Consider the following 19,031-nt stretch of genomic DNA (forward strand, 5'->3'; position numbering starts at 1 on the left):
TTAGTCTATTTAAAAAATTTTTATTGTAGTGTATAAGGTACTTATTGAACCGTTGCTTAGGTATGGTATGTTGGTGTGGGGTGGTATGTATGTACAGTATGAATATGGAACAGTTAAGGGTTATACAAAATTACATAATTAAAATCATTTAAAAAAAACCAAAACTTTACCCTACTCACATGTTATACTCAAAAGAAATATCTAATATTAGAACATTACATGTAATAGAAGTTTGTAATTATGTCAATTTAAATAATAAATTTAGTTGCAACATCATATCACATAACTATCCTACAAGAGGTAAATCAAACCGACTACATAACTCTATCTTATGTAAAAATACTATGGAACAACATTTTGTAGATTATTTAGGGCCGAAACTTCACAATTTGTTACCTCACAATATAAGAACTATAGAAATCATGGGTACATTTAAGAAGAAATCTAAAGAATACATCTCATGTAACATTTTAAATTTTTTAGAAATTTTTCAATAATAATTAAAAACGATGTACCATAAATCAAAATTAAGTTTATCTTGTGTATTATAAATTTATTAAGCACGTTAGAAGTAACTAGAGCGTTTAGAAAAGGAGGCAATTGTTGTAATTTTTAGATTATTTGTTGTATTTTTCAAGCCCATACAGGTACTGCGTACCTAGGTGCTAATATTTATATAGCTTTTCTATTTCGTTAGAATTCGATGTAAATTCTTTATGTTTCTGTTTAAATATTAAATAAAAAAATTAAATAAATATTAAATAAATTTATCAATTAAGCTAATTGGAATTTCGTTGAGAGCAATTTGTTTATTATTGTTAAATTCTTTTGGAAAGCAACCCTTAAATGTATATAGAAAATAAATAAAAGGGGCTTATTTGTGAGTGTTTAGTGAACTGTAACGGGATTCTGCTGAAGAAGGTTTCCAATAAATACGAAAACTAATTTTAATATTTTCCTGGAAAAGGAATTTTTTGATTTTTCCAATTTACACCACCGTTTCGTTCAAATTTTAATGGGATGCGATAATTGCTGCATTTTAAGATATATTTTTGTAAATAATTTACGTTATTTCGATTTTACCAGATCTGCTGATGTCTGGCAAATAAGCGAAAGATTTGTGATCTGCGACTTTTACCTTTTAATTTTACCAATAATATAGAACTCATTATTTAAATTTTATTTCAGTTACATACTCTTTATGACATTTTACATCGAAAAAGTATAAAAATCTATTCTCCTTACTTTTTAATAATATGCATAAAAGTCTGGAGAAACTGCTCAGCAACTCTCACCCAAAAAGAAAATTATTTTCGGGTTTGTTTGAAGCAGCGTATACGGCGTAGCATTAATGGAAAAACAATAATGAGGTTTTCACTGCTCTCAAATCGAAAAGGAGATTTATTCTTTTTTGCTTTTTGCAGTTCGTTACTTATTCTTTCTTTGACCAGATGAAGATTGCTTTATCCGATTCGATAGCAAAGTAATATCCACCCTAAAAAATCCCCCTTATGCTATACTCAAAACTAAATCCTTTTTTCTATTTTAAGTGTATCTAGTGTTCTTGTAAAGTATACATCCATAGAAATAATATATACGCAAATTTCACGTATTCGCGGTTTTCTCTTGTAAAGAACACAGTAATATTTGTTCAAATAAAATCTGTAATCCATTCATCATTTTTAACTCTGAACCTTGCGTTTTAACCAGCAATGGAGCACTGCATATAATCGACTATAAAAATTGAATTAAGGCTTTCTTCGTACGTCCTCTCAGAAAATTGGACTCAAAATTATATATTAAATTTCTATCGTCGAAGTCTGCTTTTAAGAGAAATGAGATTTAGCGAGAAGATATTCGCGGAAATGTAAGCAGAGGGAAGTATCCAAATTGGATCCCGTGATTAGATTTTTTTAAGTTATTATGAGTATAGTGCTTATAAAAATATACAAGTTGTCTCAGATGATATGACTTTGTATGACATTGTTAGCATAAACAGTTCTCCAATTATTTCTTTTAATTACCCAAATGAACAATATGAAAATAATTGGATAAGTAAATCAAGGTCCTATTGTGTGGCCTGCCCGCTCACCTGATTTGACGCACCTTGATTTCTGTGCATGGAGATACCTAAAAGATAAAGTGTATTACACTAATCATACTATAGTGACAGAACTTGACGCAGCCGTTAGACAAGTAATTTAAGAAATTTCATGACAAATTGTCAAAAATGCTTGAGAGGTGTACTTTGTGTATTACTAAAGATAACTAATTTTATTTTGGTTAATTGTTATTTGTTTAATTTCAGTTATCGTTGTAAGTTAAAAATAACAATTATTGTTTCATTTTTTTAATTTAATTTTTATATTAATAAAATGACTTTTTTGTTTGAATAAAAAATAATAAAATAATTGATTTGCTTTTTTTTTTGTTTTTAGCTAGCCAACTAAGTGAAAAAATGTTTTTTTTAATAAATTTAGGTTTTCCGCCATAACGAGCAGACGTCTTTTTACGTTCTACTTAATGACGTATAAATCCAATATACAGGGTGTCTACTATAAAAACCGCCAAACTTTAAGTGGTGATTAAACAAGTCATTTGCAACAAAAAGTCGTATAACATTTTTTTCGGAAAGTTGTTAGTTCTTCTGGTATTTAACATTTTTTGATTTTATCAAATTTCTTTATTTTTTTTTTCATATAAACAAGAATATCTCCGTTATGTCTGGGGCACATTAAAATCTAATGTTTATAGTATTAACATTAATACTCGAGACGAACTAATTAATCGAATTAGTGTGTGTTGCAATGAAATGCGACAAAAACGCGTTGAACGGGTTGTTCATAGTGTCAGAAGAAGATGCATCAAATGTATTTTGAACAATTGTTATAATTTTAGGTTTGTTTAATAAAACTTTGATTTTTTAATTTTGGTCAATCAAGAAATATAAAATTTGAAAATTTTAAATTTTTGTGGTTTTTTTTCTTTTGCTCATGATATTGCTATAAAAACAAATAGCTATCACAAAAGCAAGTTTATCATTGGAAAGCATATTAAATTCAGTAGTTTTTGCTGAAAAAAAACATGTCCTTATTTACCAAATTTTAGAAAAACGACAACGAAGAAGATACCACTAATTTTGCACATTTTCCAAATGTTACATTTAACTTCTGATAACACCCGGTATAAAAAATTACTCAAAAACTTAAATATACCCATCTTATAGCAAATTTAATTCTCTTTCAGATGGTATATCTAAATTTTATGTGGTGCTAAGATTAACGGAGATATTCTTGTTTATATGAAAAAAAAAACAAAGAAATTCGATAAAACCAAAAAATGTTATTAATACCAGAAGAACTAACAACTTTTTGAAAATATGTTATACGACTTTTTTGTCGCAAATGACTTGTTTAATCACCTCTCAAAGTTTGGTGGTTTTTATAGTAGACACCTTGTATAGACAACAGATATTGTATAGATAATCCGAAAGAGAATTGTCATATGTCGAAATAAAGATATGAAACGTCATTATTTGACATTTCACTAAACAAAACATGATACAACCCGGAAGTCAATTGTCATGTGTCAAAGTTGTCATGGTTATTTGCTTCTTCTTAATTGACTATTTATCAGAAGCACTCTTGATTTAACGCCCGTGGAAAAATTAGTTATCATAATCATATTTGTCCACTATACCTCTCATTTATTATTCTATTCTTATGTTAAAATGAAGACATCAACTGCGCATGACGTGATGAATATACGAACGCGTCAAAAATCCTAATAAAATGAATTTAGTCATAAAATAAAATAGTCATCAATCAGTTTGTCACCTTAAAAACTATAACCAACTTAACCGTTATAGGTCAAAGTTGTTATAGTTCTTTGTTACTTTCTTACTAATAATTTATCGACATTACTAATTATCATACTTGTCAACTGTCATTTATTATTATGTCAATCTTAATTGAATACGAATACCAAAGCTGCATGGCTCATTGTGACGTCATTATTTGACAGGTCATTACACACAACATATATGAGAAATAACAAATTTGACAATGGTTGCAAAAAATTTAAGATGCCTAGAAAAATATCGTTAACTTTATTAAAATCGGATTCAAGATGGCGATGATATTACAGGTTTTATAAAAACCTAAAATCTAACTGTTTTCGAAATCTCCATGTACAGGGTGTCCCAAATTCGAGGGTGACCATTGGAATCTCGGAAATCGTAAGAGTTACAGGGTCGGTTAAATGGAGGCAAAGTTGCGCAATTTGGAGCCTAATAGAATGACGTTTAAAAAATTTTAAAATTCCGAATTCTTCTGGAGTTATCCGAAAAAAAACCGAAATTTGTCAAAATCGTTTTTACCTTCTACCGACTTTATTTAAAGAGATATCGGAAAACTAGAAACAGTTTTTCATTGCCACTTTTTATGTACTACAACATAACGCAAAAAAAAATTAATCCGACGTTTCGTTTTTTTTCGATCATCATCAACTTTATTTTTTCTTATGGACACTATATTAGATTTTCTTATTTTTAAAAAGTATTTTTAATTGCCTTTAAAATGAGATATCGCACTTGCATGTCCGATTACTCCTTCTACTACTTCCCATAAGAACTCCATGAGTGCAAGAGAGAAAGATATATCAATGCGATTTCCAAATAAATTGATTTTATATAAACTGAAGCTATAAAATAGCCAGCCCAGTCCAATGCAAAATGATTCTTTAGTAAATTAAAAATAGAGGACTTATCTCCTTTTAAGTAATGCACTCCAGTAGGAATTTGTTCAGGCTTTAAACGAGAAAGGGGTTTTCCTCTCTTTACAACTGACTTAAACACACCCAAATCAGATTTATAGAGCGCTTCTACTCTTAATAGAGTGCTATTACCTTCTCGTGTAAATACGAAGCGTTTACTTTCATTAAATTTAAACTGCCATTGGGCAGGCTTTTTTATTACTTGGTACACTGCGTTTTTCCCATCAAGAATTGTCCAGTCTTGACTTAGCCTAAGAACCCTTGAACGATTTTGAATAATCTGCTCATATTCGTGGCGATTGATTATTACACTTTTTTTTTTTAATTTCGCGTTCGATCAATCCAAAAACCCTATCTGGGGGAATGAATGAATGGCCAACTATTGGAAATGTAAACTCGATAGTTTCAATGGTTTTGGCGCCAGTATGCTAGCATCCCCATGACGGTGCTATTTTTATTTTGCCCCCACATCCATCGGCAAAAAGGAAAATTTTGTTTGTAGTTTCTCTAAAATCTAAATTTTTCAGCGTAGTATGTATACCTAAGGTAATAGCATTGGAATTTTTACAATATTCAGTTTCTAGCCAGACAAAGGATAACACTATATTTTGAGAAAGTTTTGTTAAAGAGCTGCCACAAACCACAGTAAAATTATAAAAGTTTATTTGTTATGAAAAGTATGCACTTTGATCTGGCAATTTAGGCAAAGCCAAATTTTTTTGGCATTCAAAAGAAAAAAGCTGTACATCTTCTCTGTCTAATTTTAAACACTTATAAAATGCTTTGCTTTTCAACTTATGGACACGTTGTTCGCAAATTATCTGAGCTTTGTCATTAGTGTTTACTTTCAACTTCTCTTCAAACTGAATACAAGTGGAACACAAATCAGTCATGGGGGTACCAAAGCTTAGATTATAATTTTTATTCACATATCTTCTAAAAGAACACAATTTTATGGCCAAATTACGATTTTGTTCACAAAACATTTTGTATAATTTTCGAAAATTTAATTCACAAGGCAAAAACAAACGAGTAGTTCGATTTCTTTGATAATGACTTATTTGGCATTCCAAATTTTTAATGAATTGCTTAATTAAATCCTTAACATGGTCATTTTTGTTTTTAACCCTATTACCACCACGTCGCTCTTTTAGCAACTCATTAGAAAGCAAAAAATTTCTTACATTTCTTTCCAACCTGTCTCCACTAAAACGGGTTATTCCGAGAAAAGCGTTTTTACAAACTCTAAATTTTTCCTTAGTTATTGTTGGAACAAAATATTTTATGGAAAGTTCATGATGATTTCTTAATGATTTTCTGGGTTTTGAACCCTCACAAAACTGTAGCACAAAAATGTCTTGTTTTACCTTGTCAACATTTGAATATAACGCCATGTGGAAGCTTTGAATGTCTCTCATGCTTAGTTTCCGACACAAAAACACTGGTTTTTTTATTGTGAGCACATTTCGGGTATTGAGGCAAATCATGTGGCTTATGTCTGAAATTTTAAAAAAAAACAAACTATAATAATTTGTAAAATTTAATTTTTCCCAGATACTTATTGTTATGCAGGTTTAAACAATATTATTATAGACATTGCATTTACCTTCCTTTTTCACATGGTTGTACTGTATCCATTCCTACAGTAGTAGACACTTTTTTCAAAACTAATATTACCAAATTAAAATTTTAACGGCTTAAAACTGCGAGACGATGTTTATATTATCAAGTACAGTAACAAACTAAAAATAAAAATAATGCAATTATAACACGTGGTATATGGCCGTTACAAGTGTTTCTAGCGCTCTTACTGGTTGATTGAAAATACCCAGTTTTGCATCTGAATGGCGATTGCAAATACACAGTTTTGCATTTATCCTCTATAAGTAAACGTTTTTTTTATACGTAAATAGGCACTTTAGCAGCTAATATTGCAGTATATCTTTTAGATATCAGTGTAGTCTATCAAAATGTAAAATAAAATCACTTTCGCGTTTTTTGTCAAATACCGAGTTTTGCGTTTAGTATACTCATTTATTTAATTTATGCGTACTTATACAATCTTTATTTTTTAAGTTATTTATTTAGAAATATATTTAAAAATGTTAAGATACTTAATTTGTATCATCAATAAGCAAAAATAATTAAATTAAACAGTAAATGTATTAGTTTATATTTTTTTTATATAGCTTGACACCTATATGGGCTTTCATTTATTAAAAAGAGGTTAGAAGAAAGCAAATTTTATATCCAATTAAGTCTAATTAACATTTACCATAATAAGCTAGTAAAATTAAACCACATGGTATCTATATTTATTATACATCCGATTATGTGCTCCTCGATTTTGTTTTGAAACCAATTATTAGTCCTTATAAATAATAATAATAATAGAGAAAGGTATAAGATTAATTATGAAGCATCTTAATTAATATTATTGTGCAGTACACAATTATTAGGTATATCGTAGCATGATATATAATTTGAAGGAAAACATATAGTATTTTTACAAATATAAAATATTAAATGATGAATATCAATTTTTTTTAACTAATAGATGAATTTTATTGTTATGATGTTGTAACTAAAATTGAAGAAAATTGATTGATTGAATTTAAAAAAGTGCAAGTTACTCAGTTTTTACTAGACCACTATGAATAAATGTTTCAATTTTGCAAGAAATTACAGAAATATTGCGTAATTTCCAGACTATTGGTAATGTTATTACTTTTCCTAACGAAAAAAATTAAATTAAGTGGCTTTACATAAATAAATATTACACCATATGTTTATAATGTAAACATCTATGGTGATAGCTGGATAATCAACTAACTACAAAAACAGGAATCGAAATGAAAACTTATAACCTGTTTTTGAAAATATTACGGTATTTAACCTAATTTATTTAATCAAATTTAGTATTTTTTCATTACACCTTATACTAAACACTTTTTAGCTTATGACTACATAATAAGGCCAAATACTCAAAATAATTTTGAACATAACATAAACAGGATACATAATCAAAAATTCTTCTTCAGGTTAAGTTCAACAAAACACATTCAAAAATTATAAATAGCCTTTTATCTATCCAACGATAAATACCATATTTAAATATTCATTTATAAATTATTGTTATTATTACTTGTTTGTTATTAGTGCTTAAATATATGCGACCAGATAGTGAAGGCGTATGTATGTGTGTGTATATATAAGTAGACATTTATTATAGCTTCTGCGAGAATTTTGTTTTACGAAAATTTAGTTTGTTTTGAGATGTCGTTAGATTCACATGGTGTTCGCGGAAATTTAATTATTAAGCCAGTGGTAATTTATACGTTAGTAGTGTTAATTAACTCGTTATTGTGCTCGCAATAATATGGACGCTACTGCGGAGATGCTCGGTAAGATGTGTTTTTTAATTTGAATATAATTCAATCACTCCTTAATTAGATGAATATTATTTAGTATACAGGAATGCGGAAGATAATAGATGTTTTTTGTCTCTGGTTGCATAGTATAAAGAGGCTACAAATTTTAAAATAAATTTACAGGTAATACATGCATGAATTAAAAAATTTAAAGATATTTAAGTTACTTTTTGTAATTTAATTAAATAGCTGAAAATTAAAAACAAGCTCTGTATACAATGTTAGGATAAAACAACATTTATTATAATGGAAGTATATTGGTACACAAGCAACGGACGCATATACTGCTTGGCAAAAAAATTTTCAGTACAGACAATTTTTCCAGAATTTATTCTTCTTATTTTCTAATTTTGTTTTCCAACCTGGCATACAGTTGCCTTTCTTTGGCGGAATTATCCTGTAATTCATTTTTCAAGCCTTCTTCCATCTTTGTAGGATTTTCCTGAAAATCATTGTTTAAATCTTGCAACTGATGACGTTTGTACCAGTAAAAACAAAGATTGTTCGAATCTAATATTCAACAATAATGATTTTTATCTAGTTTAAATAAAGAGCCTTCATGGCGGCATCAGTCTTTATAGCTCACCTGTATAAAGATAATAAAAAGTGTACAATCGCGGGTAGTATTCGTGTTTTGTGGAAAGCCGGAATAATGGCGAAAAGTGCAAAGTATAACGTCGAAAAATTAAATGGTCAAAAATCAGTCATGGAGTTATTTAGTGAAAATGTTGCTTATCAATGCTGACTTTTCGGGAGTAGTTTTGAGTGTATTACCAGCAGAAGAAAGTCGAGACACTACCTGGAAAAAACAAAATGATAAGGCTTTGTCAACTATAGCCTTACTTGTCGACGTTAGTCAATTAGTGCATATCAGAAATAAAGAATATGCATGTGATGCGTGGGAAGCACTAAAGGAATATCACCAGAAATCAAGTTTATCTACCATGGTTTTCCTACTAAAACGAATTTGTAGGTTGTCGCTGGAGGAGAATGGTGATATATGGAAGCACATATCAGTTTATTCCTAGAGTTGTTGAATAAATTGGCCGCCTTAGGGGAAGAAATTAAGGACAGGTTCGCAGCAGGAATTTTGCTGGGAAGTCTTCCAGACTCGTACAGTTTTTTAATTACAGCGCTGGAAAGTAAATCGTCGAATGAGTTTACACTGGAATTCGTAAAGAGTAAATTAATCGATGAGTACAGGAGGCGTCAGGGAGCTTCAGGAGGAAACCAGGATGAGTCAGTTATGAAATCAGTGTGTAAGGGTAACAGAAATAATGGTACTGCAAGCACAGAAGTAAAGCAGTATTATTTTTGTAATAGGAAAAGCCATTTTAAACGAGATTGTTTTAAGTACAAAGCGTTTAAAAAGGAAAAGGCCAATAAGGTAATACTGATGATGCATGTTTTATGGTTAATTATAGCTCAAATGACGAAAAAAAAATTCTGCTTCGTGGTATGTGGACTCGGGAGCTTCGAGCCATATGGTTAACTACAAAGGATGTTATACGCAATTTGACGGTAGCAGAAAGGGCAGCACTCCGAGGTTCAGGGTATAGGAACAGGACTCATTAAGTGTGCGACAGGTGCGGGAGTGGAAAATTTAAAAATCGATAATGTTTTGTATGTGCCACGATTTGATTCAAATTTTCTATCTGTGAAAAAGCTAACAAGTGCGGGATATGATGTGCAGTTTGATAAAAGTGAGCGCAAAATCGCTTTACGCGGAAAAGTGATTGCAAGTGTGATGCCATCACCCGACTTATACAAGCTTTCGACTGTGGACCATGCACTGAGTGTTTTTGAGCATTCCAGTGATTGTCAGCATACATGGCATCGACGGTTTGGACACAGGGACATGGATGCAGTTAAACACTTAATGGAAAGGAAAAAATGGCAATCGGGATTAATATTAAGGATTGTAGAATTAGGGAAACTTGTGACTGCTGTGTAAAAGGTAAAATTATTCGTAAGAGTTTCCCGAAATTTTCTCAAGGCAATACATTTAATATTCTTGACTTAATACATACAGATATTTGCGGTCCCATGAAGACTGTTACTCCAGGGGATAAACGATACATTTTAACACTAATTGATGATTTTTCATGGTATACAACTATATATTTATTAAATCATAAAAATGAAACTGTAAAATGTATAAAAGAGTTTATAGAATTTACGAGTAATCAGTTAGGCAGGGTTCCGAAAGTAATTAGGTCAGATAGGGGTGGCGAGTACGTTAATAATAATTTAAGGGAATTTTTAAAGGGTAAAGATATAAAAATTCAATATACAGCGGGGTACTCTCCAGAACAAAATGGGGTTGCAGAGAGAAAAAATAGGTCGCTAGTCGAGATGGCTAGGTGCATCCTAATCGATGCGGATTTACCAAAGAAATATTAGGGGGAAGCAATAGTGACAGCCAACTATTTGCAAAATCGCCTACCTACGAAGTCAAAAGAAAAAACACCGTTTGAGTTAAATTTGATCAAAAAGCTGAGTTATTAATATTTGTAGGTCATTCTTAGAAATCTAAAGCATACAGGTTATTAAACGTAGATACAGGGCGTATTACAATTTTTTTTTATGGTAAACACAAGCATAAGAGGAAAGTCCTATGTCACTCTTGGAGTGGTGCTTGCGCGAAGATATTTGTGGGCATTTATCTTGAATCGCTGTAGGTTGTATGCGTCGGGAAATATGTGAGGTGGAAGCCCGTTCCACAAAGAAGATGTTCTCCAGATGAATGAGTCCCGATACAGCGACGTCCTTGGGGTAGGCAGGTGGACTCGATGTTGATGAGCCGCAACTGCTAGACGCGTCCTTATTGCCGGAACAGCCCTGGGTGGAATCAGGCCTGCCAGCTCAGAGGAGCACCATTTGTGAGCACCGTTATTATCACAGGAACACCGTGATAATAACGGTAGAATAAACAGAGATCAGCCACCTTTCTCCTGTGCTCCAGACTATCCAGACTCTTTGTCAGTTCTGGTTTGTCGATAAGACGAATAGCTCTCTTCTGTATAGAATCCAGCAGGTTTAAACTATGCTTGGGTGCCGAGCTGCAGACATGCGAGCAATACTCAAGGGAAGGGCGTATTTGAGCCTTATAAAGAGTCAGTAGCTGTTCTGGTGTATACAGTTTTTTCGTTTTTGAAAAGCACTCCGAGTTTTTTGGAAGCCGCCCTGGCGACCTCGGCAACGTGGTCATGTCAGGACACACTGTTGGTGACCTCGACTCCTAAAAGATGTAAAAATGATTTCATTGGCAATGTTTTCCCTGCCATAACCAGCTCCGGGCCACCAAGGTTAGGTTAGGTCTTCATCCTAAATATTGCAGCCTGCCTTTTTTTAGCGTTAAAATTGACCAGATTGTTACCGCCTCACTCCAAGATTGCTCTAATATCGTTATTGGTTGAAGCTACTTGTTGCTGCCTAAGATTCTGAGAACTTGCGGCTGTCGTTGGTTTCGCGGACTTAAATGTGGAAATAAGTGTGAGTGAGTTTTGTATGCCGATTGAGGAGAGCTTGGTTAGTAGTCCCTCATGCCACACTCTGTCAAATGCCTTGGAAATGTCAAGAGCGACTGAGCGGAACTCGCCGTGCTTCTCCATGGCCTCCGTCCACAAATGTGTAACGTAAGCCAGAACATCGCCGGTGGATCTAAGCTTTCGGAAGCCGTATTGATGATCGCTGATTAGTCCAGATGATTCCAGATATCTTAACAGTTGTTGGTTGACTGCTTTCTCCATAATCTTCGATATTACTGGAACTAGTGCAATCGGGCGGTAATTGGAGGGCATCGTCTTCTTACCCTTTTTGGGTACAGCTTGCACTCGAGCAGTTTTCCAGCTTGTTGGAAATTGGCCCTGCTTATACGATGCCGTGAGTGAATTAGCCGTAGTGTAGTGTTTTCTGATGAAAAAAACAAAGAGAAAAGTGAAGAAGTATTCATCGAGTTTATGATGGAACAGGAGGACACAGGAACAGTAGAAGAAAAAGAGGTAGCAGATTTTAAAAACACAGAGGATATAGAAAATTCTATGGAGACATCTGATACGTATGACAGTTTATGTTCAGAACAATCTCATGACAGTGATTCAAGCTATCAATTAAATGAAGATACGGATAAAGAGAATTTAGGTGACCGTAAATCCAGCAGAGTAAATAAAGGTGTTCCACCTGAGCGCTACATAGCAAAGTTAACAGAGATCCAAGAAGTAGAACATAAAACCTTTAAACAAGCGCTTAAAAGCAGTATTAGTGAAAAATGGAAGCAAGCTATGGAAGAAGAGATCACGTCATTAAAAAATAATTAAACTTGGGATTTAATACAAGCACCGAAGGGAAAGAATGTAGTGTCATGTAAATGGGTATTCACGTTAAAAACTGATGAGGATCAGAACTCGAAAAAGTACAAGACACGACTGGTAGCAAGGGGTTTTAGCCAAAAATTCGGATTTAGACTACGATGAAGTGTTTGCTCCAGTTGTACTCTTCGAATTTTATTAACGGAGTCATGGAGTGAAAATTTCATAGTAAAACATCTAGACGCAAAAACAGCGTTTTTAAATGAAGAACTAATAGAAGAGATTTTTACGGAACAGCCAGAGGGATTTAAAGAAGAAGATACAAACTTTGTTTGCAAGTGAAATAAAAGTTTATATGGTCTAAAACAATTTGGTAAGACTAGGAATCAGAAACTTGATGAAGTTTTGACAAAAGAAAAATTTTGTAAGAACAATATTGATTCATGTTTATCAAGGAAATAAATAATGAAAGGGTTTACGTAATAATATACGTGGATGATATTTTAATAGCAGCAAAAGATACTCGAGTAATTAATACGTTTGAAGAAAAACTTAAATGTAATTTTGAAATAACGAGTTTAGGATTGCCAGTTATATAGACAAATTGCTGGGTAAGTTTATGATGAAAGATGCCAAAGAATCTCATATACCGTTGGATGTTGGATATTATAAGCTTAGCAGAGAAAAGCCTATGAAGAACAGTAAAATATACTAACAACTAATTGGTGGTTTATTATATGTTGCAGTAAATACAAGACCGGATATATTGGCCAGTGTTACCATATTAAGCCAACAAAATAAAAATCCAAAAGAAGTGGACTGGAATGAAGCAAAAAAAATATTAAGATATTTAAAGAAAAGTAAATATAAAAAGGTTGTTCTAGGACAACAAGGAATAGATAGTACATTATATGGCTATGCAGACATTGACTGGGCAGAAGACAAAAAAGATAGAAAATCAAATAGCGGGTATATACAGGGTGTTCCTTTGATCATGTTACAAGCTTCTAGGGTAGATAGAAAACATTAAAAAAAAGAAAAGTTCATATGAAGATGGGTCCGGAAATCCTTCCTCAGGGAGCTTGTATCTCTTTGAGCAATATTGATGTATACAAAATAATAAATAAGTCAAAACCATAAGTTCTACTTCTGTTCGTAATTGAACGAGTCAATTACGTTCCAGCTGTTAATATAATAACAATTAGTTGAACAGTTCTAAATTTATTGGAGAAATATATACCACACACTTTAATTTTTATGACATACATCGTGGTGGTGATCATGTAAATAAGATAATAAACAAACGACTTTTTTTTTGTAAAACTGATGAACTTTGATGTCATGCGTTAGTGTAATTTATTGACGTAATAGTTTTAGCTTTATATAATTTTTTTCCTAGTAACTTTTGAAAGAAAATATAATTTTTAGTAATATTGAGTTTTGTTTTACTGGAATATTTGGAATTAGGTCTTTTTTATTATAAGAAAAATCGCCAATTTAGATTTTTGCAGCAACTTTTTAAAGATTCTTTCTTTTATGTCAAGATTTTGTCAATTAAGAACTAATAAATAAAGCAAGAGTGATCTAAATGAAATATATTAATTTCTCGGATTTTAAGTTTATTTATAGCCTATATTATTTTTCAGCAAATTTATGGCAAGATGGATGTGCTTGCAGAAAACCACGACCACCAAAAATTGGAGATATACCGAGGTTAGTACAATTACATTCCATTTTTTTTTAATTTTTATGCACTACTAAGGTGAGATTTAAATGTCTGTGCATAATTGCACTACAAATATATATATATATATTCTATTTTATAATTTTTTCATTTGTACATTGTTGAACCGAATTTCAGGTCTGCGACTTAACATGTATACTTTTTATCAAATGGGCGCGTTGACCTTTGACGTCCCTACACTGAAGTTTAATCAATATTATGCTAAAGCGAAATAATTTATAGTATATAATGTTACGTCATTATATTTTATTTAAGGGTGAACAAAAGCATGTATTGAGCACGTAACTTTTAGTGAAAAATAACTATATTAACTTTATTAGGATACAGTGCGTCCCAAAAGGTAAAAAACGCTTGGATCCGTCGAGTTTTATTTCAAGTTGCGCTTTTTTGTACGTGAACTTTGTATATACAGGGTTGCTTAAAAATAAAAAAAATCGACCATCAACTTCATTTTTTTAAAAGAAAGCACATATATTTATTTTATTTTTAAAATTTGCATGCAATTAAAAAAAGAACTAAAATTAAATTAAATGTTCAAAATGGTTGCCATTCACGGCTTGACAACATCCAAGGCGATCAATAAACTCTCGTTGCACATTTTCAATCATTTCCAGAATTACCATTCGACTTGAGGTATCCCCATGAAAAAAAAAGTCAATTGGTTTTAGGTCAGGCGACCTAGCCGGCCATTCGATGGGTCCTCTCCTTCCTATCCACTGATTGGGAAAGGTTTTATACAAAAATGTACGCACAGTGACAGTGCGAAGAAACGCCATCTTGCTAGATAATTAGTTCTTTGGCAGGATAGTCTAGGTCCAACGACTTTGAAATTAAAGCTAGTAATGCTGGAACTAATTTAAATTGGAGAAAATCGAGATACACTTGTTCCGTTAAAGTTTGTTTAAATTTAATAGACACACACTATTCTTCGGTACTGGGTGTTCACCTCCAGCATTTAATTCCGATTTTAGGTTGCCTGACATTGACAATTTTGTCTGTTCAGACGATAATCAAAAAGTCGCTTCATTAGAAAGTACTTTTTTCAGTTTGTTTTAAATAAATTTTATGTGTTGTACATGTGAAAAATTGCACTATTTTAAGTGGCTTCAAATTAATGACGGTGAACAAAGAATGTATGTTTCATATTACTACTAGTAAGTACACTTCAGGTTTTTCAACTACTAATAATGGTCCTAAAATGGTAAAAAATTCTTGAATGGTGTATATAGAGTGTATAGTATGTCAGTAAAGATACTCAAATTAAATTATGAATACTTTATTTTTTTTAATAAAACAGAAGTAAATCATAAATAATTTTAAAATAAAATATCTTAATGTGTGCAATTGGCGTAAAAACTCTTTCTATATAAATAAGATAATAATTTAAAATTTAAACAATAGTAGTAAACTCTTGAATAAATCATGATAATCCCGAACAAAGCCGCGCTATACTCCCTTTGTCAAAGGCTCTCGAGAACTTCCATTGTCTGTAATATTTGTGACCTCCTTAAAAACGAACATAAGCGCTCTAAAGTATAAACTTTAGAAAGATCAAAGTGAGATGAACCTTTGTTTACAGACGTTAATATGCCGGAAGAGTCACGTATACATTTACGCCCTACTCGTGTATAGTCGGAGATTTTATTAAAGAAAATATCCTATTACTATGGTGAATTTGAAGTTATATTAAGTTTTGCTTAATGTGTTAGTAAAGTAAAAGTAGTGATTTGGAAAGAGGTGATTTATGGTAAAAGTCTATGTTTTTATGATATTTTCAATAATGCGTTATTGACAGTTCTAAATGAAATGTTTGACAGACCGAAACGAAAACCTTCCATTTTTATTATCTTATTATATTTGAGATTTAAAATAACGATCTTAGGAAGACTTATACTATAAAATTTTTAAAATGAAAAACCCTTTTTATTAGTACACGTGGCCATATGGTTGTGTTAGGGTCAAAAGGAAATAAATATTTAAAAACTACAATTAAAATGGGTCGGCATTTTAAGAATACTCAATTATTGGTGCTTTTTTTATTGATATTTTAAAAAGATACAATCAAGAATTAGAATTCAATGTTTAAAAGTGTAATATGAATTTACACGAGGTCAAATCTAAGCCTGGTCACATGAATCATTCTCTTTATAGCCTATTTCTTAGATGTGAATGAAAACACTCGATGCACAAAAATAGTCTGAATTATTTAAATACGCTAACTACTATTTATGTCCGATTTAAATATCGCGCCAATATTCCTAACTGAACTGTCAACTAGGCCTTTTGGCGGTAACGCGGCTCCTTATATACTCGGCTGACCATGATTTTGGAAAGTTCGCGAACTTTCTACGCGTGCCCACTTGCGTCACTGCGGAATGAGGAAGTATTTCCACCGTTTATTCTAAAAGTATATTTGCTAGGACTGACTCTATAATCTTTGCAATTTTTGTTGGTAATCATGTGTCCATTATTCATCCATGTCATCCCATGTTTTCTCTCTCTTATTGGTTCTTTTGATAACTCTCCTAATACAGTCGAAGACGCTGCCCTTGGAATTAATCTACTGCAGAAGCTGATGGATGGGTTAAAGAAAATCGTTTTCTGAAATTCATATGGTTGCTTATTTAAGATGTTTTATAAGTAATACAAAAAAAAATAACAGTTTGGTATTTACTAGGGTGGAACCTCAATAACCAATTTACCTTTTAGTAAAATCTATTCAATCAATTTCTTCTGCTAAAGATATAAGATACATATTTAGGGTAAAGAATTAGAAATTTAAATCCATTCTTGGACAAGGTGGAACTTTGAAATTTGGGGGTCAATTGTCACATGCTGAGATTCACTACTATAACTTCGTATTAGGGTAACGTATTAGAATAGCGGGGTAATAAAAGGACAATTCATAAAAATGTCTACTATGTCTTAAGTATGAACTTAGCTTAGTGCAAATAGCTTCAATGTAGGAGTGAAAAATACAGTCCGAATGAAACGAAGAGAAATTTTGATGGTGATCATATCTGCAACATATACTGAAAAAGTAGCGGTGACAATATTGACCCATGTGGAACTCCCCTCTTTAATAGGCTAAATTTTAAACTATGATTTTCATTTTTAATAACTACAGAGCATACCTTAAAATCATAAGGTGGAACTCAAATTTACTTCGAAAACACTGAAATAATCCTTATCTCTGCTTATAAACTATCGACAATAACTCTGAACGTGCTAGATGAACTTTTTAGATCGAACCAAACAAATATAGTTTCTGGAGATCTAACTAGCAAACATAAAAATTGTGGACTGTGAAAAAAGTAATCATGCAGGTTGTAAAATACAAACATACCTAACAGAAAATGTTCTGAAGATACATGCCCCACAAGATTCGACCTATTTCAACTTCAAAACATCAGATATGTTGGATATCGCAATACCAAGAACTTTCCTTTTATCCTAACTATAGCCAAAGATGAAAACCTCGCTTCTTCAGACCCCGATCATTATGGACATACCAGAACTGTACTATAAACCCATAATAAGTACAAATTGGAAGAAGTTTAACGATCTCCTCTAGCAAACATAGGTCCTCACTTCCCCAAAAACTCCTACCGAAACAGAAAGTAACATCCACACTCCCACGTCTGAAATCCTCCAAGGAAGAAAGCTCCTCATTCAATATCTTAATAAAAACCACCCACCCTTTTGCTTTCCCTAGAGATCTGAAGAACAACATCAAATTCCGAAATAGATTTAAAAAAGAAGCTCAACGATTCCTAGACCCAGAAATTGACCAGAATAAATGCTCTAAACAAATAAATCAGGCAGGACATAATTGTATTTAGACATACTAGCAGACGTTTTATAACGTGTTATACTGGATACTGATGATTTGAAAAAAATGAGCGGTAGAGTTGCATCGGACGAGATAAGTAAATCAGTTAAATGACGAAACTCTTCATATTTAGCGAGAAATACATAAGTTATATCACTAAAAAGCCCTTACGAAGCATATTATGTTCATTGTTATAAATATACCTTATAGCATTTTTAGCCTCAGTCAGCTCTAGGCATTATACCTATAAATAACCATTGTATTCTTAGTTCTTAAGACATAAAGTTTTTCAAAAAGGAAAATCATGTCGAGTTGGTTAATTGGCGCAGACGAGTCGGATTTCCAGAAATCGATTCGAATCGACTATCGATTTTTTCGTTTTACCGAATTTACTAGAAAGGACATTTTTGTTGTGACGTGAGCAGGCTTGTTATACAGAGTGGATTTTTTCTGAAAATCGATAGTTTCCAATCTATCAAAGAACTGTAAAATATATCTGTGTGGCTTAACATCGGGGGATAGAACCAAAATTGTCTTTCTTCGCAAGGATTTGGATTTTGGAAGGGACTACATTGCTCAACCAGAACCTCACCCTTATATATCCACATGACCAAGATTGTATGTAAGTGCTTAACTTCTAGTAATGTAAGTGCTATTGATAGTTTTTATCATTGATTGAATATATTATTTGATGTCAGATTTTGAAGATATAAAAAAAGGATACATTGAATTTAAATATTACAACTGAACCCTCAGCTGACTCTGTTTTCCCACCTTTGGAAACATTTAATCGTAATAATTTAGATTGTAGTAATTTAATTCATTTAATGGTTCAATTTAAACCGGAATTCTTAAATTGCGTTCCTGTTTTTGATGGTAATCCAAATGACCTTAATCGTTGTTTAGTTACTTGTCAATTAGTAATTGATGCTTTTAGGGAT

At 32.0% G+C, this 19,031-nt stretch overlaps 1 protein-coding gene across 2 annotated transcripts in view; it reads left to right on the plus strand.

The window, feature by feature from the left end:
• The window catches only part of LOC126738132 (calcium/calmodulin-dependent protein kinase kinase 1), an 88,956-nt gene that overhangs the window by 29,991 nt on the left and 39,934 nt on the right, over positions 1 to 19,031 (plus strand). The window contains exons 1-2 of one of the 2 annotated variants that reach the window (XM_050443301.1): positions 7,975 to 8,177; positions 14,161 to 14,227. In XM_050443301.1, coding sequence (XP_050299258.1) covers positions 8,153 to 8,177; positions 14,161 to 14,227 — 92 coding nt within the window. In that variant the 5' untranslated portion in view covers positions 7,975 to 8,152. Of the gene's footprint in view, positions 1 to 7,974; positions 8,178 to 14,160; positions 14,228 to 19,031 lie in introns of those variants that run through there. The other variant, XM_050443302.1, reaches the window with a different exon arrangement.

The sequence above is a fragment of the Anthonomus grandis genome, chromosome 7 (assembly GCF_022605725.1).
Source record: "Anthonomus grandis grandis chromosome 7, icAntGran1.3, whole genome shotgun sequence".
Lineage (NCBI taxonomy): Eukaryota > Metazoa > Arthropoda > Insecta > Coleoptera > Curculionidae > Anthonomus > Anthonomus grandis.